General features: G+C 33.8%; 3 protein-coding genes across 4 annotated transcripts in view; 2 read left to right on the forward strand and 1 right to left on the reverse strand.

The window, feature by feature from the left end:
- Positions 1-12,454, reverse strand: part of LOC118194525 (acylphosphatase-2-like) — a 33,643-nt gene extending 21,189 nt beyond the window's left edge. Inside the window, exons 1-2 of one of the 2 annotated variants that reach the window (XM_035365666.2) lie at positions 12,306-12,447; positions 10,450-10,466 (exon numbers count right to left, since the gene is read on the reverse strand). In XM_035365666.2, the coding sequence (XP_035221557.1) occupies positions 10,450-10,466; positions 12,306-12,390 (102 nt within the window). In that variant the 5' untranslated portion in view covers positions 12,391-12,447. Of the gene's footprint in view, positions 1-10,449; positions 10,467-12,305 lie in introns of both variants that reach the window. The other variant, XM_085808718.1, reaches the window with a different exon arrangement.
- Ssadh (succinic semialdehyde dehydrogenase) overlaps positions 1-26,554 on the forward strand; it is a 275,075-nt gene that overhangs the window by 64,716 nt on the left and 183,805 nt on the right. The gene's annotated exons all lie outside the window — the stretch shown is intronic.
- LOC118194523 (uncharacterized) lies at positions 24,434-24,838 on the forward strand. The gene has a single exon (XM_035365663.1). It carries the CDS (start codon positions 24,434-24,436, stop codon positions 24,836-24,838), a length of 405 nt encoding a protein of 134 aa, XP_035221554.1.

Genomic DNA, 26,554 nt, shown 5'->3' on the forward strand with positions numbered 1-26,554 from the left:
TTCAGCTGAACAAAGTCTTCAGTTTCGACATACGTGGGGAGAAATACAACCCGAAGAAAAGGCCTGTGCAATGTTTTCGCTACCAGGCCTTCAGACACACACAGCATCTATGCAATAATTCGAAAAGATGCGTGAAGTGCGGAGGGCCGCACAGGAGTAACACATGTTTGAAGAGACCTGAGGAAAAGACTCGCTGCATATTTTGCTAAGGGGACCACGTAAGCAGTTTCCGTGGTTGCGCGGAATACAAGGAGAGGCTAAAAAAGGAGGACAGCCCAGAACCCAGAGGAATCCACCCCCCAGATATCACCCAAGAAAATTTTCCTGAGCTGACAACCACAGATCCTCGACGGAGCTGAGCTGCAAGCAAAGCCAGCTACAGTGAAAAGTTGAGAAGTAAACCTACAACGTCACCAAACATCCTGGATGGACTCTTATCCTGGTTTGTCAGCCAGTATATTCAAGAATTGTTTAAAGTATTCTCTGAAATCATTAGCTTCCTTCGAAATATCAACCTAGCTGAGAAACTTCGTGATTTGCTCCAAACTGTACAGAAAATTAGGCAGATGACCCGTGAGTAATTCCTTCATGAAGATTAATGTTTCATCATAAATTACTTTCTCATCTTCTCGTTCGCGGATAATATTCAAGTTATTTCGTTTCAAGATTCGAAAACTTCTTTTTGTTCTATAAGGGGTAGGGTCTTGGAACCCTGAGTAACACCCTGGTGTTAGGGCACCGTTCTACTGGATCGATCCTCCCTCATGGCCAGCAATTTCAGATAAAATAAAATTTTTCTTAATAGAACATGGACCAGATCAAGGACAAGATGCTGATTTCAGGGAATCTACTTCAGAGAATGGTAGTAGATTTTCCAGAGAATATTTTTTTAAGAAATGTCCTAATGGGGAAGTAATACATCGTAACTGGCTTATTTATTCAAAATGATCTCTGTCGTTATTCTGCTTTCCATGTATTCTTTTCACTAAAAGTAAGACAGATTCTACTAGTTCCAATCCAAAACGAGGTTTCAAAGATTGATAAACTTAAACCAAATTTCCGATCATGAAAATTCTATGTTTCATCGTGATGTTTATCTTCGATTGAAATGCTTTGAAAAAAAAATTAAAAGAGGTGCTGTCGTTATCCTGTTTTCCATGCATTCTTTTCACTAAAAGTAAGATAGATTCTACTATTTCCAATCCAAAATGAGGTGTCAAAGATTGGAAAAACTTAAACTGAATTTCCGATCACGAAAATTCTGTTTCATCGTCATTCTGTTCCATCTTCAATGGAAATGCTTTAAAAAAAAAAAAAAAAAAAAAAAGGTGTTTTCATAGATGATTCCCTGCATAAAGCAGTAGAATCAGAAAAAGAAAAGTGGCGACATATCTTACGCGTTATAGTATTAGACATAATTTTGTTTGGTGCAAAGCGCAATTTATCTTTTAGAGGTACGCATGAAGTTATTGGCAGTTCAAGTGCAGAAATGTTCCTAAATTTAATTGAATTAATAAGTCATTATGTTAGAAATATTGCCTATCATATAGATAATCACAGAAAGGGATCCGTTTCTTATCTGTCTAATAAAGTACAAAATGAATTTATATTACTCTTAGGTAATTACGTTCGATTTGAAATTCCCTCTAGGATCAAAAAAGCGAAATATTTTTCTTTGGTATTTGATTGTACACCAGATGTTTCGCATCGTGAGAAACTGTGTCAGATTATTAGATACCTAATACATAAAAGACGAATCCATATTTATTGAAGAAAGCTTTATAGGTTTTAGAGAAACAAAAGAGAAAACTGGTAGTGGTTTAGCAAATGAAATTATTTAAAAGTTAGAAAAGGATGGCTTCGACATTCAAAATGTTCGAGGACAAGGTTATGATAACAGGGCCAATATGGCTTGATTGTACAAAGGCGTGCAAGTCATTATTTGCCAAAGAAATGATCAACTACATATATTCCTCTCTCAGTGGTGTGGCTAGAGCGGACGCAGTCAGAGCGGACAGTGGTTACAGCGGACACGTGAGGGGAGCTGGGTGGGCAGAGCGGACATTCTTGCACCTGTTGTGTTATTTCCCTAATCAATCAAATGTGATCTATTGTGTAGTTTCGAGCTTTGCACCTGCTGTAGAGATAAGCCGATACTTTTGAGAGAGAAGGCCTTTCTCATTTTCTCAGTAGATGTTCGATCCTGAAGTGTGTATGTCGTTTTATATCGTCGAAAAAATCTGTGATGGAACCCATAGCCATTTAAACAAAATTACTCTCTACAAGAAAAGAAAAAGAATGTTTAGTTGTAGATGATTACCCACACCGTTTACACCGAAAAAATAAATTAGGAATGAGTTCGGTATGTGTAAAAGAAAAGACACATCATTGTAAAGGAAATGTGAAGACAAATTTTCAGTACGAAGTACTGAAGAAAACTGAACATTCCTGCCCGCCCAACGTTGCTGAGATCGAAGTTAAAAGGAAGTTAGAGACTTGCAGAAAAAGAGTCCGAGAAGAAACATCAGTTCCCGTTCCCCAGATATTTCAAGAAGAACTTTCAGAATTATATCAGAAAGGTTATGATTTCGTTGCTAAAATACCGACATACTCCAATGCCAAAACTGCTTTATGTAAGGAGAGGAGAAAGGCTTTGGGAGCTACACAAAATCCCCAAAATGCCAATGACATTCAGTTTGCAAACGATACACTTTTGCTTTCTACTGGAGAAAACTTTCTTCGCTTAGACTTTCAAAATGACCAAGGTAACAGGATTTTAGTATTTGGAGGAGAAGAATCTCTGTACCTTTTGGAAAATGGAAAGACTTTTTTCTTAGATGGAACATTTAAAAGTTGTCCGAAACAATTTCCTCAAATATATACAATACACGTCGATTTAAGGAGTACAGCAACTGAGACCAACGTTTACCCAGCGCTTTTTGCATTTCTGCCTGATAAGAGACAAGCAACTTACATTGCAATGCTTCAGGAAGTGAAACGTTGGTGCCCTAAGTGGAAGCCGGACATTATAAAATTGGATTTTGAAGCCGCAGCCATCAATAGTTGTATGTTAGAATTTCCCAGTTCGACTATTTCCGGTTGTAACTTTCATTTTAATCAATGTTTGTGGCGTAAGATACAAGAAGTGGGTCTAGTAAAGGAATATAAAGAGAACGAAGATATAAGAAATGTTTGTAGAATGATTTCTGCATTAGCTTACTTGCCAATGGAACTCATAGATGATGCTTGGAGCATTGTATGGGAAAAAGCATTGACAAACTTACCACATTCATTGATTATTTTGTCGAGCAGTGGATGGACAATCCAAATATGCCCATTAAAGTATGGAACGTATATGGACAGCGTCATAGGACAAATAATTCTGTTGAAGGGTGGAATTCCAAATTAAATGCAATCACTGGCAGAAACCAGCCTAATGTCCACTTATTAGTCAGAATACTAAAAGAAGAAACACAAAAAGTGTCTTTTAATTTGAAATCCAGAGAATTAGGCGACCCTGGAATAAAAAGGAAAAAAGCATACGTAAAATTGGATGAAAGAATTGAAAACATCCTTAAGGAATTCGAAACATCAAACAATTTAGAAAAATGTCTGAAATCTTTAAGTTTTGTAAGTAGGTTGGACTAAATCCAATGGTAAATGATATTTATGCCTTTATAATAAAGGTTAATTAGTATTTATTTTTCTTTTATTTACTTGTATCTGTTTTATATATTTTACTTTTAGTATTTTACTTACATTAATGAAACTAATTAATTTTATGGCAGTTGCATCTGTTCTAATATTTATTTGACTCTAAAATACAGTTTTCCACAAAATCCCTGGAGTTCGTTCATACCCTTCATTCTATTGTTACTTACTATTAATTTTTAAATATTTCTCTGAAAGTTTTTATTTTTATTACATTTTGCTATGTTTAAAATGAATTTGCACTATAATATCTTAACAATTTAATATAAATAATTAAATTTGATTGGCAAAAATGTATTTATCCTTGTAATTCGATAATCGAGTACAAAAACAGAAAACTTCGGTGAAAAAAACGTTATCCCCGTGAAAGAGATTTGCCACTTAAAATACTGTTTTAAACTATATTTGTGATTTTTAAAAGTATTTATTTACTTATTTATCTGCACCCTTTATCTGTTCCATGATGGGGAAAAAAATGTGTCCGCTCTGACCACGATGAATTTCGCAGTGTCCGCTGTAACCACTGTCCGCTCTGGCCACGTAACCCCTCTCTCGGCTCTTAGTTTAAATTTAGTATGCAAAATTGCCGCTTCAACAAATTCAAGTATGTTCACATTTTTTGGAACTGTGCAGAGGATTTATAATTTTTTTGTATCTTCAATGAGTAGATGAGATGCACTTATGCCCGGTTTGAAAAACACATTTAAAGGTCATACGGATACACGATGGTCATCGAGAACAAATGCTGTTAAACAATTAGATCTACAAATAACAGAAGTATATAGATTATTGAAAGATATGGCATTAAATCACAAATCTTTGCAATACGCTGAAAATAACAGCATTTTGAAACAAATCAATTTAAAATTTTTATGTTTGTTATCTGCGTGGAATTTAATACTGCAAGAAATCGAAAAAGTAAATAAAGTTTTGTAGTTAAAAACTATAACTTTCTATAAGCCGCACGCTTAATAGAGGGACTATGTCTTTCATTACAGGAAATGAAAGAAAATATTTCTCAATGTATTTTTGAAAAATGTAAAACTTCAGCTTTAGAGATGACTATATCATCAGAATTTGAAGAGGGACAAAAACGAAAAGTTAATAAATCAAACTGTGAGGAATCAATTGATATAAATTGTAGTTTTTCAGAAAAATATATTTTTATAGAAATTAAATAAGTGTTCGACGTTTTAATTTCACAATTGAAATGGCAATACGAAAAGTTAAATGAAATCTCTTCTGATTTCCAGTTTCTAACTGGTGAAAAATTAATGTCATTAGATTTAAGTAATTTAAAAGCAGCAGCTCATAACTTAGCACTTAAATATACGAATGATATGAACGCTGAAGAAATTTAGTCAGAAATATCTAGTTTTAAAAACCATGCTATTTTAATAATTCAGGACACAAAAGCAGCTATAAGTTTAGAACTTTTAAAAATAATTCATGATTATAATTTAGTTCAGTCCTTCCGAATTTGGAAGCAGCGTTAAGAATTTTTTAACGATGCCAGTTACTTTAGCTAGTAACTAAAGAAGCTTTAGCAAACTTAAAATAATTAAGAACTATATGAGATCTTCATTAGGCCAAGAAAAGCTTTCAAGCATGGCAATTTTCGCTATAGAACATAAGTTAAGTAATCAAATAGATTTTGAAAAAATTGCTGATGATTTTGCAATTTTTCAAAAAGCATATTTTTAATGTTTTACATTTCAAAATTGTTAATCATTATATATATTTCATTTGTGTAATATACAAAGTTATAATTAAATATTACTGTAAGCCTTATTGTATTTTTATTTGAAATAGTTACTTTTAATGAGCATAAAATATATAAAAATATAGTTAATTTGTTCTGTATGTATGATTATATGTATATATATATACATTTTGCGCGTGTTTGTATAATGTTATGTTTACAAACATCATTTAGTATTATTTATTAATTCATAAATAGGTAAATAAATAATCTTGCATTGTATACAGGGGCGCACATTTACCGCTCTGCCTCAGGTGAAGAAATATGTAGGCACGGCTCTGATCAGAAGGCTTTAAACTCAATTGTTTTTATGTGATTTATGATAAAATATCTTTTGAACTAAAACTGCGTAGCAAATGTTATGAAGGCATTTGCGATATTTTTAAAGTATATCACACTGTCTTAGATGAAAACATCAATTACATTTGAACAAACGGAACTGCCAAAAATAAGGTACAATGAAGACATTGATACTAAAGAATTAGACGAGGAACTATTGAAATTTGTGCTAATTTGCAAAAGCCAAAATTAAACTTTGCAATCTGATATGCTACAATTTATAAAATTCGCATTTCCAAATACACTCATGTCCATAAATTAAGGATAATTCGGAGTCACGCGGAAATCGAACACTAAAATAAATATATCACCTGTAAAATCACTACACACATCTTCAAGAAACATATGCAAATTTCAGGAAGTAACCAGATGACACCGATGGTACGTCACAATAACGACAGTGTAAGAGAGTGATATATAAGGAATGCAGGCAAAGAAGTAAAATTGTCGCAGGCGCTGTATAAGCATTTCAGTGCAATAACCGAATAGTTATGACATAAAGGACGCATTTGGATGATTTTTTACGTAGTAGAATTATCGGCCGTCTGGAATGTGGCCGTACCCAACTGGAAGTATCAGACGAACTTGGAATTGCCCAGAGTGTCATCTCCAGGCTTTGGCAACGATTCCAAGATGATGGTAATGTGAGTAAACGTTACAGCACAGGTCGCCCCAGAGTTACAACGCCGAATGAGGACCGGTATTTGGCAGTTACTGCCAAAAGAAACAGGCGGAGCACAGCCTCAGACCTGTCTCGTCAGCTCTCTTCAGCCACTGGTACGACAATTTCAAGGCAGACCGTGTACAGACGCTTAGGGCAGATTGGTCTATATGCTCGTAGACCTGTCAGATGCGTTCCACTTAATGCAACTCACTGTTGCCTGCGGTTAGCCTGGAGTAGAGAGCATGCATTGTGGACACCGCAACAGTGGACTTGTGTGATGTTTTTCGACGAGTCCAGGTTTAGCTTGCAGTCTGATTCTCGCCTGACTTTCATATGGAGAGCTCCAGGTATCCGTTACCACCAAGAAAACGTCATTGAACGATACCGTTACGGTGGTGCAGGAGTGCTCGTTTGGGGTGGAATTATTCTGGGTTCCAGAACTGACCTGCATGTTCAAATTGGAACTATGACAAGCCAAATCTATCGGGACGTCATTCTAGAACAACATGTACATTTGTTTCGGGGGGCCATGGGCGCACAATTTGTGTTTATGGATGGCAACGCCCGTCCTCACCGTGCAAACATCGTAAGCGAATGCCTTCAATCGGAGGATATCACCCGTATGGACTGGCCAGCATTCTTACCGGACTTGAATCCAGTAAAGCACGTGTGAATATGCTTGGCCGACGAGTTGCAGCCCGTCAAACTCCTCCTACATGTCTACCGGAACTTCGGAGAGCATTGCTTTTTGAGTGGTGAAATATCCCCCAAGATCAGATCGATAATTTGATACTCAACACGCCTAGGCGTTGTACGGACTGTATTGCATCGTCTGGGAGACATACAATGTATTAACCATCATACCAACTATGTAATATTGTTTTTTTGTAAATAGGTTTTTTTTTTTTTTTTTTTTTTTTTTTTTTTTTTTTTTTTTAATTTGCTCCAGGGAGAAAAAATCGCTAATTTTTTTAATAATATCAAACATATATAATCTTTTTTTGCTCTTTACCTTTTGTTTAATAAATAAGCTTTACAAATAAGTCAAATTTGTTTTGCTTCTAACTCTTCCTTTGCCTGATTTTGCATTATCCTTATTTATGGACATGAGTGTATATAATTTTACTGCGCATACTAAACTCTTTCTGTTTCAAGTGCGTCTGGTGAAAGGTCATTTTCAGTTTGATACGTGCAAAAATTATCTACGAAAGTCATTGAGCCAAAAAAATTAATTTCTTTACTTTTACTGGACATCGAACAATTAAATATCAATTAAGAGAAAATAATTCAGAATTTTGCAGAAATGAAAGCGAGAAAAAAGTATTCTTGAATTAAACTGACGCTTTTTGAAAACCAGTTTTGACATTTAACAAATGATTTTTTTTTTTTTAATTTATGAGATGCAATCAAACAGTTCTAATTCTATTGGTGTTTTGATACACAATCAAATGATGTTTACAACCAGATTTTGCAGTATTTCGAATGACATAAAATTATGCATTCCTATATGGTTTTCTTTCTATTGAAATAAAAGCTAAATATGAATAATTAAATGTAAGTTCTTTTTAAATTATTAAATGTAAAATATTTAAAATAAATCTTGAAAATTATTTTTTATAAAAATTTTAATACAAATTAAGGCATGCATTAGTTTTTAAATAATCCAGGAACATTATATTTATTTATTTTTTCATTTTCTAACTTTTGGGGAGTATTCTATTTCTTGTAAGGGGAGGGCGCGGCAGGAAAAAGTATCTAGAGTTAATCCTGCCGTGTATTTGGGAGCCATTCTAAAGGATACGGTAACTAAATCATTAAAACCCATTTATTTCTAATCTATAGTATGGCAGTATATTTGCTTAGTAGTATATACCATGTATTTAATTAGCACACTTCATGTTTCTGAGATTCTTAAAGAAAACATGTACAACTTAACAGTTGTATTCGAACAAATTCCTAATCACTATTACAGCTTTTAGGAATAATAAAATGTCTCAACAAACTGAAAGACGCCTAACACAAAATAATATGGATATTTTCAAGTAATAATACTTAAGTGATTTCATATTTATGAACCCAAATCTAGGAGAATCTGTTTTAGTGCACTGAGTTGGAAAGATTTTCAGATACTATAGTGCTGCTGTTAGGTATCATATTAAATTATGAATAAGTAATCAAGTTGTTTATTTCATTTCTAACATTGATATAGCTTTGACAAAAGTTAAGAATGAACGTAAGGTAGGAAAATAGGGCTCTTGAAAGTGTGATATTCACAGCCGCTTAGGAGGGGATTCATCACTTGTGATTTTATTATTAAACTGAGCCTTATCAAACTATAAATTTATACTTTACTTCGACAAATTACTTATTTACGTATTTATTGATAATATGTTACTTATTTTAATCACATAATGCTTAGAATTACCTGTTATTAAATTAGATCAAATTAAATAAACCAAACTATATTACTCAGAGGATCATAGGCATAGATACTGGGCCATTTCCAACTGATCTCTTAATTTGTATGAAAAGCTAGACTGCTTTCAGCGCGACATCTTCTTCAAAGGCTTTGTAGAAGCAATAGATTTTATTAGTTTAAATCCGATAGTAATATATACGTTAAGTATCTTGTAAGGATCCTAAGTTTTAATAACGTTTATTTTATTTTAAAACTGTACTATCACTTCTTATTTTCTACTTCCGGCCAGAATTAAATGCTTTAACTTGTTTATGCAAATTGTCTTGCTAACGCCCAAGTACTTAAGTTGTGGCTTTTTGCCAAGCGGGAGAGAGAAGGAGTTATAGGAAGCAAGCCGCTTGCCACTGTAGTTTTACGAGTTTTCACTCTGTTGCTGGTTGCCTTTAAGGCCAGAGGTTTAGCCCTCTTGATATTTGCAGATGTATCATAGTTTTAGCAGCTCGGCGTACTACATACGTACCTTTTTGAATAAAGGCCAGTCTTAGTGCTAGGCATTTGTATACTAATTCAAAGTTAGCTTTTAGTTAGAGTTTTAGTTAGTATTTTTTTATATTCTTACGTTCAGACCACAAGTGGTTGGTCTCTGTATTCCGAAGTTCGGAAATACCTGTAAAGTACTGAAAATAAAGGGTTTCGTATACCCTTCCCGCTTGTGTTGTCTACTTCACACCTTCTTGAACATAGCATGAGTAAGCGCCCTGTTCCTATTCAGGACCATTCATGTTTCCAACGCAAATCAAGAGAAACACAAGTCCTGACAATCTTTTTAGTAACTGCCAAAAGTCAAAACTGAACATTTGTTTGGCACTGATTTCAGTTGAAAAGGCTCAATATATTATGAGAGAAAAACAAATGCTTTTGTGGAAATTCACTGAAATGTTGCAACTGAAGTCTACGTCAAATAAAAATTGAATTCTATGAAGTTGGTTAACATTGAAATTCACTCTGTTTTCATCGACGTTCTTAAACTATCCGTTAGCTTGTGAGACAAACACGAAAAATGATCTATAATAATTTTAGGCATTATTTTCAATTAATACGCGATATAATAACTACACATTTGAAAATTGTTTGGATTTTTTAAAATTTATGATAAAGGAAAGTAAAATGTGATTCAACACTTTTATTTCTTATCAACAGCTCCATTCATTTCAACAGTGTTAAGAAAATTTAACTCCGTTTTCATTAATAATTAATGTTAGAAAGGAAAATAAATAACTTTGCAAAATATTTATGGCTTGCCTAAATGCAATATATCAAAATTTGAAGTTCATCAGAGGAAATCCGGTATATTTTATTACTTGAAAATTCCCAAATTAGATTAACTTGCTTGAATGCTATCGAAGGAAAACAGCTTTTTCAATTTAATTATATGGTCGATTGATTTAATTATTACATAGCATGCGAAATCTATCTGCCAAGGAACGGAAACCAGCTTGTATGCAGTAAACATGCGGGGAAAATCACTGTTAAAATATGTGGAAGTTGCCTTACCTTTGTGAAGTTCACGCCTGAAAAATAAAAAATAAAAAAATGTTATTACAAAACTGTAAAAACCATAAAAAATTATTTTTTTAAATATAAAAAAAATTTTATAATAAAATTGTTTTATATAAATAAACATAATTTATATTGCCTAAACTATGATTTAATTTCTTGTCAAATTTATGCAAAAAGTACCAACTATAGCCCAAATATAATTAAATCTACACATACTATCTAGTAAAATTTACTGTAATTACATTTGTACTATATCATCTCCTTAAGTCAGATACAAGTAATAAAGTTGAAGGATAGAAATTAAACCGAATTTCAAGCCAAAAATTAATTAGTATTTTCAGGTTTGCAGTCATTTTATAGTCCGAATTTCAGATACATAGCTTGAGTCTTGTAGAAAACACATATATAAGAGCAACCACATAAAAGTAATTTATTCAGTAAAAAACAAAAGGTATTTCTCCCGCCTTCTTAGCATACCTTCGTAGGGTAATGGCCAGCATACTCGGTGCGTATTCGAGAGCTCCGATGTTCGAGTCCCGGGTAGGGTACTGCTCATTTTTCACGTGTTCAGCATCAAAAAATCCTAATGTCTCTACTGTGGCGCCCGAACTAAAAGGTGTGAATGATGATTCTTCACCACCAGGATTTGGCGATTGGATCCCCTAAAGCCCAGCCGCCTTTTAAAAGTGGAAATATATAAGGTATTTCTTTTGCCTTCTTAGCATGCCTTCGTGGTGTAATGGCCAGCACACTTGAAGTGTATTCGAGAGGTCCCAGGTTCGAGTAATGGCGAGGGCATTGCTAATTTTTCACGTCTCTCAGGATCATAAATCCTAATGTCTCTACAAAAGTATCAAATAAAAGTATTTATTCAATTTTTTAAATTTAAATTTTGTATTTTCCTGTAATTTTTTTAATTTTCCCGGCAATGCATTCGAATTTTTACATGATAGCATCAATTGAAGAAAACACAGATTCTCTGGTTTATTGATAAGAAGTCTGTCAGTAGTCAGACTAAAAGACTAATTTAGACAAAATTATGGTGACGAAATTTCAGGCAGAATATTTAATAGTAAACCAGATTCCAAAATGAAAAAGACAGGCTTCGTTGCCGTGTGCTTCAAATAAATCTGCTATCCCATACTTTGATAGCTGGTTTTCAGAAAATATTAAAACTATATAAATTCTTCAATGACTCTGTAGAAATTTTATGCATTAATAGCCGGTCTCAGAGAATTTACTACTGTGTTATAGAAACTTCATTTCCTACATAGTAGAAGAATTGATAATAATGAGATGAGCTAGAAAATAGGGGAATAAGGACAACAGCGCATAAGGAATATTTGTTTGCAAGATTGGATATCGGAGTAAATTAATTCCTTTTGCTTTTGAACGTATGGAGAACAAAAAAAAATTAATAGTTTTAATCATTAGGGGTTAGTTATCAAATCAACAAATAAATTCCTAATAAAATGTTGATAATAAATAATAAAGAGATAAATTACTATCTATCTCTTTACTAAGTATTGCTAGCTTAGATTAAGATAACAATACCTTTGACAGAATATTTAGCTGAAAGAACCTTTTTTGACAGAACTGCTTTAAATATATTGACGCCTTTGATCTTTTGATTAACACAAATTTTGTTAACTGTTTATTTAGTAAAACGTAAATATATAAGTTTATATTTAAGAGAAAATTATTATTTGTTAAGATTTAAGTATTAAAGAGAAGTTATAATTTCCACGCATGTGTGTTATCGTTTTGGTGATGTTAATATTTGTTATAATGACTTAAAACTAGATTTTAGCATATTATTTGCATGCGAAAAATCTAATAATATTTATTACCTTGAACTCCTCCGAATACTTCGAATTCTACTTGAACAAGAACAGGACCGACTTCTCTTTGTTGTGCTTGTAGGTAAGATGTCATCGTGATCCTTAGGAAAACCACTGTAATGAGGAGAGCTAGGATAGAATACGGACTCTGCCGGCAATGTTTAAAAATAAACAGATGAATTTGCCATCGCAGCGAATAATGCGATTTAGGTCACGGGTCCTTTCTAATGAAACAAAATTCTGCCCGATCTCAGCTGATTTTAAGGTTAATGCATGTTCTCGAAGCTACTTTCTTCTGCACAGAATATACGATTTATCTATTTGACTTATTGATTAGATGAGCGCAACACGTGTGAAGTACCATAATGACGATTAATGAATGATAGAGGTTAAAAGTTAATTGGATGTCAGAAAAATAAAAAGAAAAATTGTTCTTAGAAATCGGTTCATCTGTTTAGAGTACTGAGATTATAATTTGCAGCTTTCATTATTTGTCGTTGGAACTACCAGTGGTGGAGTGGTTAAGACCACTGAATGCTGGCAAATCTATTCTGGGTTCAAAGCCAAGCGAACGGGCTAGCTGCATGGTTCGTTTTCGTGGTTTCCGCCATGTGTAACGTGAATACGAACCAGTTTACCCTAAAGTGTCCTCCACAAAGGCATCCTTCACCGTAGGCACAGAGCATTCGTTCTCTTTGCCATATTTGAATAGTTATAACCCATTATTTGTGCAAGGAACTATTATATGATTATGACAAACCATAATATCGTTTTCTTATTAAGCAGGCCAAGTTGAGTACTGTCACACAGCAAATGAAAATATTTTTAGCTTTGAGATATATTAATGTGAGATGGATGGATGGAGGTAGGAAGTAAGATGTAGGAAGTATATGAAACAACATATTTTTAAACAACATTTCATTCTGAACGGAATTAAATGATATACTTTTCACAGAACAGTTTTCTCAGAATGGTCTAATTTGAATGAAATATTTTCGCAAGTTTTCGTTAATTACATTAGAAAAAAAATTTAAGGTAATTCGATTTGATTCGGTTAAGGTACAAAAATTGAGATCAATGTTTATTGTATTATTAATATTAAAATTATGCATTATTTCTTTTCTATTTATAGAGCTTCTTCCTAAAATACTTTCTTAAATATGACATGATTTTTTTGGATTCTGAGGCATCTTTTAAATCGAAAAATATAAGTCAATTTATAATTAATGCTCTATTCGGTTCATTTTAAATTAGAGAATTATTAGAAATTAGCAAAATACTTTAAATAGTACTTAACTTTCTCTGAACATTTCTGAAAGGGAATAAAATAAGGATTTTATTTTTAATTAACCCAAATAAGTAAAACGTGTAGACCCAAAGTGATTATTTTTAAATTATATAAAAATAAAATGATAAGTTTAAAATGAGCAACTATAAATCCTCCAAAATTTTTTTTAAAGTACATGTCACAATAATATGTGGATGACAAAAAATGATTTTATTAAAAACATTCTGGTGTTTGAAACATAAAATAAAAGTAGCGAATACTCTATCAAGAGTATCGAAAGACGTATACAATTTTAAAGGTACCGTAAGGTATTTTTTACTCTTTAAGCATAACATTTTTGTTAAAATATATATTTTTGTAGTTCAACAGCTTAGAATTTTATAAAACAAATTCATAATCAAAATCACTGTTGTTAGTTATCGAAAAATAACCAAGATGTGATTTTTGCGTAAATGTCACTAAACTATACAAATTTCTATTATCCATCACACTATGAATGTTTCTTTCATGCGAAAGTGTCCCTTTTTCGATTTGTATGGAACTGTCGTATATCGAAATACTATCAGAACACTGTCAAGCGAGCTTCTGAATGTAAACAAAGAACACCCCATCTGGTGACCGAAGCTTCGAAGCAGTGCTTCACTTCTAGTGCCGGTTGGCCACTCCTTCCTTTCTTACCTCCATGGGACGCTGCATAGGGGATGAAGCCCATGAAATCTTTATAGGCCTCAGTGGCGTAGCTAGAAGGGTGCAGTCTGCTTCGAGCGTCATATTTTGGGGCGGCATTTTTCATGCGAGAATGCAATTTACACGTGACTGTTTCTTCTATTTATGTTTAGTAACTTTTATTACTTAATTATTAATTAGCTTTAAACTAATATTCTTACAACTAGGAGAAATAAAAGTATAAATTTGAAAAAAATCGCTACTTTTCCTACGATATTGTAAATCAAATTACTAAAAGTAAAACAACAAATCATGCCTAGATGAATTATTCATTTGCTTACATTACTGGCGGGTGCCATTTATTATTATTATTATTATTAAAAGAAACCCAAGAATTTCCCCATGTACCACATAGTATCACATGGGCCTTACAGAAGTAAGTATGAAACAAAACACAAAATAAACTGTAAGAGAAAATTAAAACAAAATTAAGAAGGATTACGAAATTTTACAATTAATTGACAAAAATTGTTAAAGGCACTTCTCTCAGAAATAAATTGGTAAAATTCTGGAGGCCAGTTAATATTAAAATTTTTCAGTCCCAGTTTCAAGATTTTTCTTTCGCTCACATATTTAGGGCATAGAAGAAGCACGTGTTCAATATTTTCCTCGCCGTTGACGCTACAATCACAGACAGACTCTGGACTCAACTTAAATCTGCTCACATAACTTGAAATTTCCGTGGACAGCAAGAAATTGGGTCAATTTATAGTTTGGGAAAAAGTAATGGCATGACAATCTTATTTTGATGGAAGAGAAAAAAATCTCTTAGTTAGGTTCCCATTATTTGAGCTAATGAATTTTTGCTTCTACGACTCCACAATACTTTCATACATGACCTTCTTATAAAAGGAATTAGGGATATTGACAAAAGTGTCAGTTTCACGCTTGATGGCAGTCTTAGCAAGAAAATCCGCCCTTTCATTCCCAACAACACCTGTATGACCACGAACAAATACAAATGCAACCGAAATATTCTTAGCTTTTAGGTTTTTAAGTTGTTTTCGAATCTCGATGATGATATTGTTAGAGGAAGAAATACATTTTAAGGTCTCCAAGGATGATAGGGAATCGGCGGCTGCTTTACAAAAGAAAATCTCACATACGATATGTATTGAGAAAACTTATTGCTTCCCCCCCCTTAAAATGCCTGAATATTCATGAAGTTTTCTATTTTGTTACATAGTTACACACAGTGGGCGTTATTAAAACCCTTTGAAAATATATTTATTGTACTTTTAAACAGTACTAACCGCTTATTAAAATTTATAAAAACATATTTAGGTTTATTAAGTGGCTAGGTTTAATAAACGGCGATTCCTCCCGCCTTCTCAGCATGATTTCGTGGTGTAATTGTCAGCATACTCGGTGCGTATTCGAGAGGTCCGTGGTTCGAGTCCCGGCGAAGGCATTGCTTATTTTTCATCTCTCCTGCTTCGAAATAGCCTCATGTCTCTACAGTAGCGTCCGAACTAAAAAGAAAGAGGCGGTGGATGATGATTCTCCACCACCAGGATTTGGTGATTGAGTCCTCTAATCCCCAGTCGCCCTTTAAAAAGGGGAGTATATAAAGTATTTCACCCGTCTTCTTATCATGCCTTCGTAGTGTAATGACCAGCACACTCGGCGCGAATCGAGAGGTTCGTGGTTAGAGTCACGGGAAGGGCATTGCTAATTTGGTACTATTCCGTTTTGAGGACCATAACAAAATTGCAGCGAAAATGTATGCGCAAAAGCACCAAATCTAGCAAACGCGCCCATTTAACAGCGCGCCAAATCTAGTGTACGCGCTGATTTCAGATTGCATAAGTCTATATAGTTCTATATTTAAGACGCCATTGAAATACTAGTTTAATTTTTAAATCCTTTTTTGATATCCTATGGATTTAATAATTTGGGAACTGCCCGTGACGAAAAGTCTGCAATAGAATTTTGAGTAAAGTACAGAATCACGCACTGCTTGACGCGTTTTTAAGAATTGCACATACTCGGTATCCATGTACACATCGACCTATTTTCACTTTAAAAAAAAAAATCCCAGAATTGCACAAATATGGCCCTGCGCACACCCTTGACTTTATCTATGTACACATCGACCTATTTTCACTTTAAAAAAAAAAAATCCCAGAATTGCACAAATATGGCCCTGCGCACACCCTTGACTTTATCTATGTACACATCGACCTGTTTTCACTTAAAAAGTGAAAGAAAATTGACAAAATCCAATTGTTTTTACCCTTGCAAAAAGCGGCAAACAAATAAGTGGGCGATTCTGCACATTAACCGAGAATTTTTTCAAAGAAAAGGCATCATTCATTATAGAAAATTATGTTTGAACAACCAACGAGATGAAATTATGCTTTAGCGATAAGTCGGTAGCGAAATAGCGATGCAGGCATCCATTCAGTTATGTTTAGCAATTTTTATATAAATTATAATAATGATCTGAAATAGTTATTTACTCTTATGCTTCCATTCAGTCATGTTTAGCATTTTTTTATATAAATTATAATAATAAAAGAGTATTATATGAAATTAACCTTTCATCTAAATTAAAACATCAATCTTAGATGGTTATTTATCATTATACTTCCTTTCTTGCGTTAGGGTTGCCGCAATTATTTTTGACAGCACTGGTATCAACAACAGTTTGGTGATTTTTTACGGCTCTCAAAACCGAATAGTACCGCTAATTTTTCATCTCTCCTGTTTTGAAATAACCTAATGGCTCTATAAATATAGCAAATTACGGTTTCAACTCTGAACTTGCAGAGTAAGATAGCAACTAACAATTAATCTAATAATTAATACTTAAATTATCAATTAAAAATTAATTTTAAAATTAAACTATTCATGAAATTTGAAAATTAATTTTTTATTTATTTTCTAATAAAAGAATTTTGGTACTTTTCCGTTTTGCCGGGGAAGGCAATAAAGTCGCGAATAATGGTGCAATTGATGCCAGACGGAATATCTTCGCAGGTAACCTTTTACGTCTCATCTTCAAAACAAGTCGAAGCTATTTCTTATCAGATTGATTGTTTCTATCAATAGTGGCATACAACTTTTACCCAGAACTTTTACATAGAACTTTTACCCAGTAGTTCAATTTTATGCCCTAGGGCCATTCGCGATAATTAAGTCGATTAAGATGCAATCACACCACTCACCCGAAGGCGAAAATATGGAAAGGCAAAGTCAAGGGTTAACTTCTAATGAGAATGCACTAGCGAAGTACAGCACTGCGGTTTTACATAATTTCTGAGTAAGCTATTTGTACGAATTGAAATAATTCCTGCATTTAAACTTGTATTCCAAATTAAGATTTAATTTGAAATTAATGTAGATAATTACTGAGAGAAATTGATTTTTGTAGAATAGTTTACGTGAGATGAGATCACTTAAATTCACGTGATATGAACCGGCGAATCAAGCTGTTGAATCATGAAAGCATAGCAAATTCTTAAGTTAAAATCGTTTTACAAATTTATTGTCTTTATTTATTGGCTTTTTAGAAAATTTAAACGATATTAAAATATTTATGCCTTCAAAATAAAAAATTCTTAGAACTAACATTTGCTAGCATTTTTTATGTGTATACTTGTATATGGTATGTTGTCGCCAATAAAGTCTTCTTGGCGAGATTTGCGCCGGCGAAACAGAAAAGTACCAAAATTTTAATTAAATACCTGATGAACTTTTAAAATAAAGAACTGCTCTATCCGTATTTTTTCAGCATTGTTCGCCTACAGTCCTTCAAGTTCGTGAAACTGTTGAGAGCTTTTATGATCTCCACTTTTCATTTCAAGAGTCTTCTTAGCGTTTGCAGTGCTTTTCTCGATTCAGCTGAGGTTGGCAAATAGTCCATTTTCTTCTGTATCACTTTCACAGTCAGTTTCAGTTTCTGCAGCTCTTTCAGCACTTTCTATGATATCATGGTCAGTGTTTCACATGTTGTCTCAATATTTTCATTAATTGCAACGTCTTCTAAAAACGAAGTTTTGTAATTTCCCTCACACTCATATCCGAAATATTAAAAATAGTTAGCAAATCCTCTGTGGCTTTACATTTTTTGAAGCAATTTTTAACTGTGTTTTGGGAGACTGCTTCCTACGCGTTGACCCATGCGTGCATAGCCTCTAACAAAGATATCGACTTAGTTATCCCCTTCGAAATGTTTACATTTTCACAAGATTTGGTTTTGTTTATCTTTTTTCGAACGAAACCTTTTTCGTAATTATACATATTTGAAAGTTTTTACAATATCTTGGTTTAATGGCTGAATGACAGAAGTCGTATTTGCAGGAACAAACATTAATTTGATGGTTTCCAGAACGTTATCAGAGGGGTGTGTAGCACAGTTATCTAACAGTGAAGTTATTTTTTTCGTTTTTTAGTTTTTGTCCTATTTCAGATAGTTTGGTTTGGTTTGTTTTATTGACATTACGGCAAAACAAACTAGGGCTACCTGCCTAAGGATTGGGATGCCTTCGTGGAGGACTTTCTAAGGGAACTGGCTCGTATACACGTTACACATGGGGAAAACCACGAAAACACCCATGCAGCCAGCCCGTTCACTGGATTCGAACCTTGGACCGAACTACCAAGGTTCAGCGACTTTACCGCTCGGCCGCTGGTGAGCCCCCATTTCAAAAGGAAATCAGTGAAAACACTGCTTGTCACCCATAAGTTCTTGTTATCATGGTAAGTTAAGTTCTTGGCTTCTTTTAAACATCCAGGTTTCCTACTCTTTCCAATAACCGCAGGCTTCTTTCTAATTGTTGCATCCATATTGCATGTTAATAAGATAGCAACTCGTTCTTTTAATTTCTTAAAACCAGCTGTTGTTTCACATTTAAACATTAATATGTGCTCCGGTAATGCTCTCTAAAACAGCTTAGTTTTAAATTTCGTGTGGCCTATATTATTTTAGAAGCCCGGGTAAAATATCTTTTATCCATTTCTCAGTCGAATGATGATCTGCCCCTTGCTTTTCACCTTGTATTTTCCGATAAACACTGTTATTTCTCTCTATCCATATGATCAGCCATTCATCTGCTGGCACAAAGTTTTCTCCTAACATTTTACCGAATTCGACACATTTTTTGCTCAAAATAGCTCTAGAAATTGGAACATTTTTAGTCTTATAGCTTGAAACCATTCTAGAAAAGCGGTTTCAATGTCTCTCAATTTTTCACTCCTTTTGCGCTTTCTTGAGACATTTGCATTTTTTGTTAGTTCTGTATCAATTTTATTTCTTTGGTTAAGTAAATTTCACAGTCCTCGATAGTATTTGTTTATAAAGTATAATTTTAAGTTTTAATATTTTGGCAACATTGATATTTTCTTAAATTGTAAAAGAATGAGGTAAAAAATGTATCTGGCATCTAGAGAGAGTTTGTTATGGTTTTGTAGAATGTGGTAAAATTTGTTATGACTAATCTTATTTAATAAAGTTTTCTTTTTAGATATTACCATAATGTGTTTTTATTAGAAGTAGATAATTCTTTAGAGAATATCATTTATACGCCAATCACAAACCAACATTTGGTAGCAGAGCGTGGTTGACCCCTCTGTTGATGAACTTTCATATAAAAAATTGATGTTATTTAGGCTTAACAACATCGCAAATTTCTCTAAGAGATAAATTAGACTTGTATTATAATTAGTGAATATAAATTAGAAAATATGGCATATAATATGATAAATTTGAGTCACATAGAAAAATTAACTGATGATAATTACCTTTTATGGGCAAATAGAATTGAAAGTGAATTAAGAAGTTTGAAAATATGGAGAAGTGGAATAGAAGCTGATGAATCACCAAAACCATATAAAAGAGATAATGTTAACTTCGAAAGTGAAATAAAAACGTGGGAAATATGGGATGATAATAATGCGATAGCAAGAAATGTAATGAATCAAACTATGACAGCTCCACAAGCGTTAAAATATGCGGATGAATAGAAAGCAAAGAAGTTATAGGAGAAAATAAAAAATGAAATGGTGCAAGAACAGAATATAATCAAATCAAATGTAGAATAGAATTAGCTCAACTGAAAATGTGTCAAAATGAATCTGCAGATGATTATATGAATAGAGCTGTAAGTCTAAAAAGTAAAAGTATTCAAGTTGGAGATGAAATAAGAGATAAAGAATTAATTTAATTCATACTAAAAGGACTTAGAAAGAAATTTGAATTTGATGTTAAGTCATTAAAAGCAATAAAGGGAAGGATATAGTTTCAATTAGACAAGCTTGAAAAGAAACAGAAGGAAAAAATAAACAAAGAGGAAAAGAAATAGAATTGGTCTAAGGCAAAAGAAAATTGGATAAAATCGAAATATGAAAGAAGATGCTTTAATTGTGGAAAATTAGAACATTTAGTAAAAGAATGTCGGAATAATAATAACAATAAAAAGTGCTTTAACTGTGGAAAATTCGGCCACAAATCAACTGAATGTAAAATGAAAACCAAACAAGAACATCCAAAGCAGAGAAATTTAAACAAATAAGACTTATAGAATTTCAAGCAAGGAAAAATAAGATGAATCAGCTACATGCTTATCTGAATTATTTAAGAAAATAGAAAGCTCATGTCTTAATCAAATGGAAAGAAGGAAATAGATGAATAAGAGAATAGAAAAATTAAATGGATTATTGATTCAGGAGCCGCATCTCACATGGCAACTAGTAAAGAAATATTTACTAATTTTAAAGATGAAGAACGACAATTAATGACAGCTGAAAAAGGCGCTATGATCAAATCAGTTGGTATTGTTAACATTAAAATGCAAACTGATAGAAATAAGAACATCTTGAGAGTCGATAATGTTTTGCAAGTACCGAATTTAAGTGAAAATCTGCCGTCAGTATCAAAAATTGTAGATCATGATTTAAAAGTAATTTTTACCAAAACTAAAGCAAAAGTTAGCAGTAAACATGGAAACATTCTATATATAGCTAACAGAAATGGAAATAAATTTGAAGTTGAAGGAAATTTAGTTGAAGAACCTAAAATTAGTAATGTTAATGATGTACTATGGCATCAGAGAGTAGGTCATATAAATTATCAAAGGCTGATAGAAATGAAAAAAACTCATTGGTTGGACCAATTGAGAAATCAATAGATGGAAGCTGTTACTTTTTAACAGTGGTAGATGATTACAGTAATTTCATATTTATAAAACAATTGAAAAGAAGATTATGATAACAATTGAAAAGAAGAGTGAAACTTCAAAAGCCCTAATGCAGCTTATAGTCCAAGAAGAAAGACAAACTGGAAAGAAACTAAAAAGAATTCGTAGTGATAATGGTAGTGAGTTTTTAGCTAAAAGTATAAAATAATTTTTTGAAAAAATGGGAATTAAACATGAACTTACAACCACTTATACTCCGGAAAGTAATGGAAAAGCTGAACGTTTTAATCGTACTATAATTGAATCTGCTAGAACTATGTTAATTGATGCAGAATTACCGATAAAAGTTTGGTCTGAAAGCGTTAACGTAGCTGTACAGGTGAATAACAGGAGACACAAAAATGATAAAACGTTTACACCATATGAACTATATAAAGGACGGAAGCCTAACATTATTTATCTTAAAGATTTAGATGTGAAGCATATGTTCATATAAGACGAGAAAAATCTAGAAAGATGGATCTAAAAGCTCAAAAAATACTTATGATAAGCTATAGCATGAAGAGAAAAGCATACAAAATTTATGTTCCTGAACTAAATAAAATTCAAGAAGTAAGAGATATAAAATTTAATGAGCAGAAACTCGGATCACCTTTACTAAAAGAAGATTATTTAAAATTCAATAAAAATCAGATATTAGAAGAACTTATTATTTTTTACAAGGAACAAACTAATGGCAGGGTAAACAATTCAGAAATAACTGACAGATACCATAGAGAAGATAATACAACAGATGAAGAAGCTGAGAAAATTTTACCATCCAACACTGATGATGGACACGACAATAAGAATTCTTTGGAAAAGCCAACAGAGTATCAACAAATAAATGAAGAACCTGGAAATGATAGCCATGGAAAGTCTGTACAGAAAAGATCAGCGCGAACGACGAAGCCCCCAGAAAAATTAAAAGATTGCGTAGTGTACAATACAAATGAAGAATTACCTAAGACGTATGGATGAAGCTGTAGAATCTGCTGAAAGTGAATTCTGGCTACATGCAATGATAGAAGAACTGAGTTCAATGGAGGCTAATGAAGTCTGGGAGTTAGTTGAAAGACCCTTCGATAAGAAAGTTATTAAAAATCGCTGGATATTCTCGAAAAGGGTAAATTAGACACAATTTACAAAGCATTACTAGTAGCAACCGGATTTAATCAAAGAAAAGGAGTTGATTATGAAGATGGATTTAGTCCAGTAATGAGACTTGCATCCTTTAGAACATTGTTATCGATTGCAGTTTACAAAAACTGAAAAATAAGATTTTTCGATGTAAAAACTGCATATTTAAATGGATACTTGGATAAACCAATTTACATGGAACAATCCTCTGGATTTATATCAGATCCGAACAAAGTATATCTTTTAAACAAAAGTATATATGGATTACCACAATCAGGAAAGTGCTGGTATGTTGAATTGTGTAAAGTTCTTAAGGAAAGGAATTTAACTAGGCTAAAGTCAGATTTGTGTGTTTATACACTGACTACCAATAAGTATTTGGACACCTGTGATAGAGAAGAAAAACTATATTCAAAATCAATAGTTGGTAGAGCCTCTACGAGAGGTATTTACAGCGTGGACCCTCCGGGGCATACTTTCTACAAGTCTTTGTATGACAGCTAGTGGTATTTTCTTCCACTCGGCTTGGAGAAGACATAGTTCTTTCACTGATTTTGCAAGGGTAGTGCACCCCTGAATTCGGTGATGCAACTCGTCCCAGAGGTTCTCGATAGGGTTCAGGTCTGGACTCCGGGCAGGCCAGTCCATTCGATGAACTCCATTGCCACCATACCAAGCCTTGGTTAACGTCGAAACATGACAACTGGCATTGTCGTCCTGAAAGTAACAGGGGTCCAACCCGTAAAACTGCCGCAACGTAGGAAGCACATTGTCATCCAAAATAGTGCAGTAGGCATCGGAGTTGAGCTTACCATGAATGGGGACCAACGGTCCCAGCCCATACCAGGAGAAACACCCCCAGACCATAAGTCCACCTGTGCCGAACTTGACTGTTGGCACAATGCATTCTCGCAGGAGACGTTCTCCAGGTAGACGCCAGACCCAGACCCTGCCATGCGAACGGTAAAGGGTGAACCTTGATTCGTCACTCCAAAGAACCCGTTTCCACTGATCTACGGTCCAATTTCGATGTGCTTTGCACCACATTAACCGAGCAGCGCGGTTGGACTTTGTGATCAAAGGCTTATGGGCAGCAGCACGACCATGAAAACCAAGCAGATGTGCTTCCTTACGGATGGTATTCATTGAAACAATACTCCCGGATGCCTGTTGAAACTCCTCGCGGATGAGGGCTATCGGTTGGGTGCGGTTCTTCCGAATTTCTCTGAACAGCACTCGTCGGTCTCTATCCCCCAGTTTCGTTGGTCTGCCAACTCGGGGCACATTCCGACAATCACCCCTCACCTTCCACTTCTTAATCACATAGGCCACTGTCGATATTAGGTACTTCATATCGCTAGATATGTCCCTTAAGGATCGGCCACATTTGTGATACCGGATAATTATACCTTTCTCGAAATCAGAGAGCTCCGAGCTATGAGGCATCTTGCATGCGACTAAAGCCGATGCTGTTTCCTACACGATATATACCGGCGGAGTCCGTGGCGTACCTTGGGACCGCAGATATCGTCATTTGCATAGGTGTCCAAATACTTATTGGTAGTCAGTGTATTTATAAAGATAAGATCAACTATCTTATCATAGCAATACATGTGGATGACTTAATGGTGATTGGGAATTCAAGTTCTGAGATAAATGACACCATCTCTCAACTATTTAAATCGTTTACATTACGAGAAGTCACTGAAACACACAAATTTTTAGGAATAGACATCCGGCAAGAATCTGGAAAACTTAACTCAGTCAAGAAAACTATATAACTAAAATCTTAAAAAAACTTTGAAATGGGTGAATGTAAACCTGTCAAGACACCAGGAATATTGGGTAAAAATCTTGATGACATAGCGTCTTCGCCACCTGTGTCGAAGACAAAATATCAAGAAGCATTAGGATCATTGATGCGCTTAGCAACAGGCACAAGGCCAGACTTAGCTTTTTCCATAAGTAATCTGTCAAGATATTATCAAGATCTCAGAGAGAAACACTGGAAAGCTGTGAAGAGGATATTTAGATATATGAAAGGAACACTAAATGCTTGTTTAGTATATACTTCAGACAATGGGAAATTAAATGCTACATCAGATGCAAGTTGGTGTACCACTGAAGATGGAAAATCATTTGGAAGTTATTTCATTAAATTAGGTAAAAATTTTCATAAATTGGAAGTGCAACAAACAAAGAATAGTTGATCTATCTACAATGGAAGGTGAACTTTTAGCATTCTGTGAATGTTCATGTGAAGTTAAATGGTACATCTTTTTTACTCGAAGAATTGGCGCAAGATGATCTAATTGACAAATCAATAGAAATTAAAACAGACTGTCAAGCAGTAATAGATTGGATTAAAAAACCAAAACAAAGTAGTAGTTCAAGGGCACAATAATAGAAAATATTTCATTGTAAAAGATGAATATGAAAAGAATCAAATCATTCCTCAGTTTGTGTGCTCACTAAATCAAGAAGCGGATATTTTAACAAAGTATCTACCTAGGGTGAAATTGAAAGATGAACTATTGAGGTATGGACATGGCTGACTGATTGAAATTATATCTTTAAACACAAATAAGGGGGGAATTGATAGTATTTGTTTATAAAGTAAAATTTTAAGTTTTAATATTTTGCCAACAGTGATATTTTCTTAAATTGTAAAAGAATGAGTTAAAAATGTATCTGGCATCTAGAGAGAGTTTGTTATGGTTTTGTAGATTGTGGTAAGGTTTGTTATGACTAATCTTATTTAATAAAGTTTTCTTTTTATATATTACTATAATGTGTTTTTATTAGAAGTAGATAATTCTTTAGAGAATATCATATATATGTTAATCAGAAACCAGCAAACCTGTTTGGGACATCCCCATTTTAAAAGCTGCTTTTCTTTGGCTGCTTTTACCAAACGTTATCATAATCTTTCAGATCATAATCATATCTTTATCATTCAGCCTTAAATCATTTCCTTTAGGCATTTTCGACATGTTGAAAGTAACGTTAGTGCAGTGGGGCGATACCACTTTTGTCCATGGCGATGTTTTGGTGCCCCCTGTACTTATTTCTGTCTATTAAAAGTCAGGCACACGGCAAATAAAAACTGTTTCTTCAGTGATTTGTTCAAATCCAGAATTCCCGTTTCTTGCTAGCAGGAAGATTGCATCTTTGTTAGTCGATCTGTCTATTCGTGATTATTAAAAGCGTAATCAATGCTTTTTTTTTTCTTTCTTTCTTTTTTTTTTTTTTTTTTTTTTCTGCCTACAACGATCACTTCCCTTTTCCAATCTAAGAATGATAATGTACGATGATGCAAGGAAGCATTTAATGATGTTATCTCTGAGAACAACCCTGCAAACTCAATGTGTATATGCACATCCATCCCCAGAGAACCAGGTTCACTTTACAAAGCCTTTTTCCCTTCTTTCCGCATGATTTCGTGTTGTATCTAGAAGCACACTCGACGGGTAAAGATGTTTTCACACTGCTTTGTTGGAGCGCAAAATTGCAAAAAGCAAAAAAATTCTGCGTACATCATTCTTTCTATAAGCTCTAACCTTCCTTGCTATCATACAATGTGAATAGATCTACTCGGGTGTCCAACCTTGCAAATTCTCGCACAAACGTAAAGATGATCACGACAGGGAAAGAGTGTAAAAGCCCTTTTATTTTATCACAAATAAGTAACAGATGGCACGGTCCTACGTACTTACAACTAAAACACCGTCCACTTGCTGTGAGAACTAAAATCATAACAATAAATTTAAAAGGTAAAGAGGAGTGCTAGACCACACGATTTAATTTTAACTAAGAGGTTGACTCAGAAACCTACATTGGCGATATACTAACTAGACGGCCAGAATGCTTAGCCACTACTAAGCTTAACAGCTGGAGAACAAAACAATAAACGTGCGCTTCACTAG

The sequence above is a fragment of the Stegodyphus dumicola genome, chromosome X1 (genome assembly GCF_044657685.1).
Source record: "Stegodyphus dumicola isolate Sdum_Otavi_A_Nest chromosome X1, ASM4465768v1".
Lineage (NCBI taxonomy): Eukaryota > Metazoa > Arthropoda > Arachnida > Araneae > Eresidae > Stegodyphus > Stegodyphus dumicola.

Bases quoted from the DNA above. Each gene is read 5' to 3' on its own strand.
- LOC118194523 (XM_035365663.1), top strand. From the start codon at position 24,434: ATGGGTGAATGTAAACCTGTCAAGACACCAGGAATATTGGGTAAAAAT.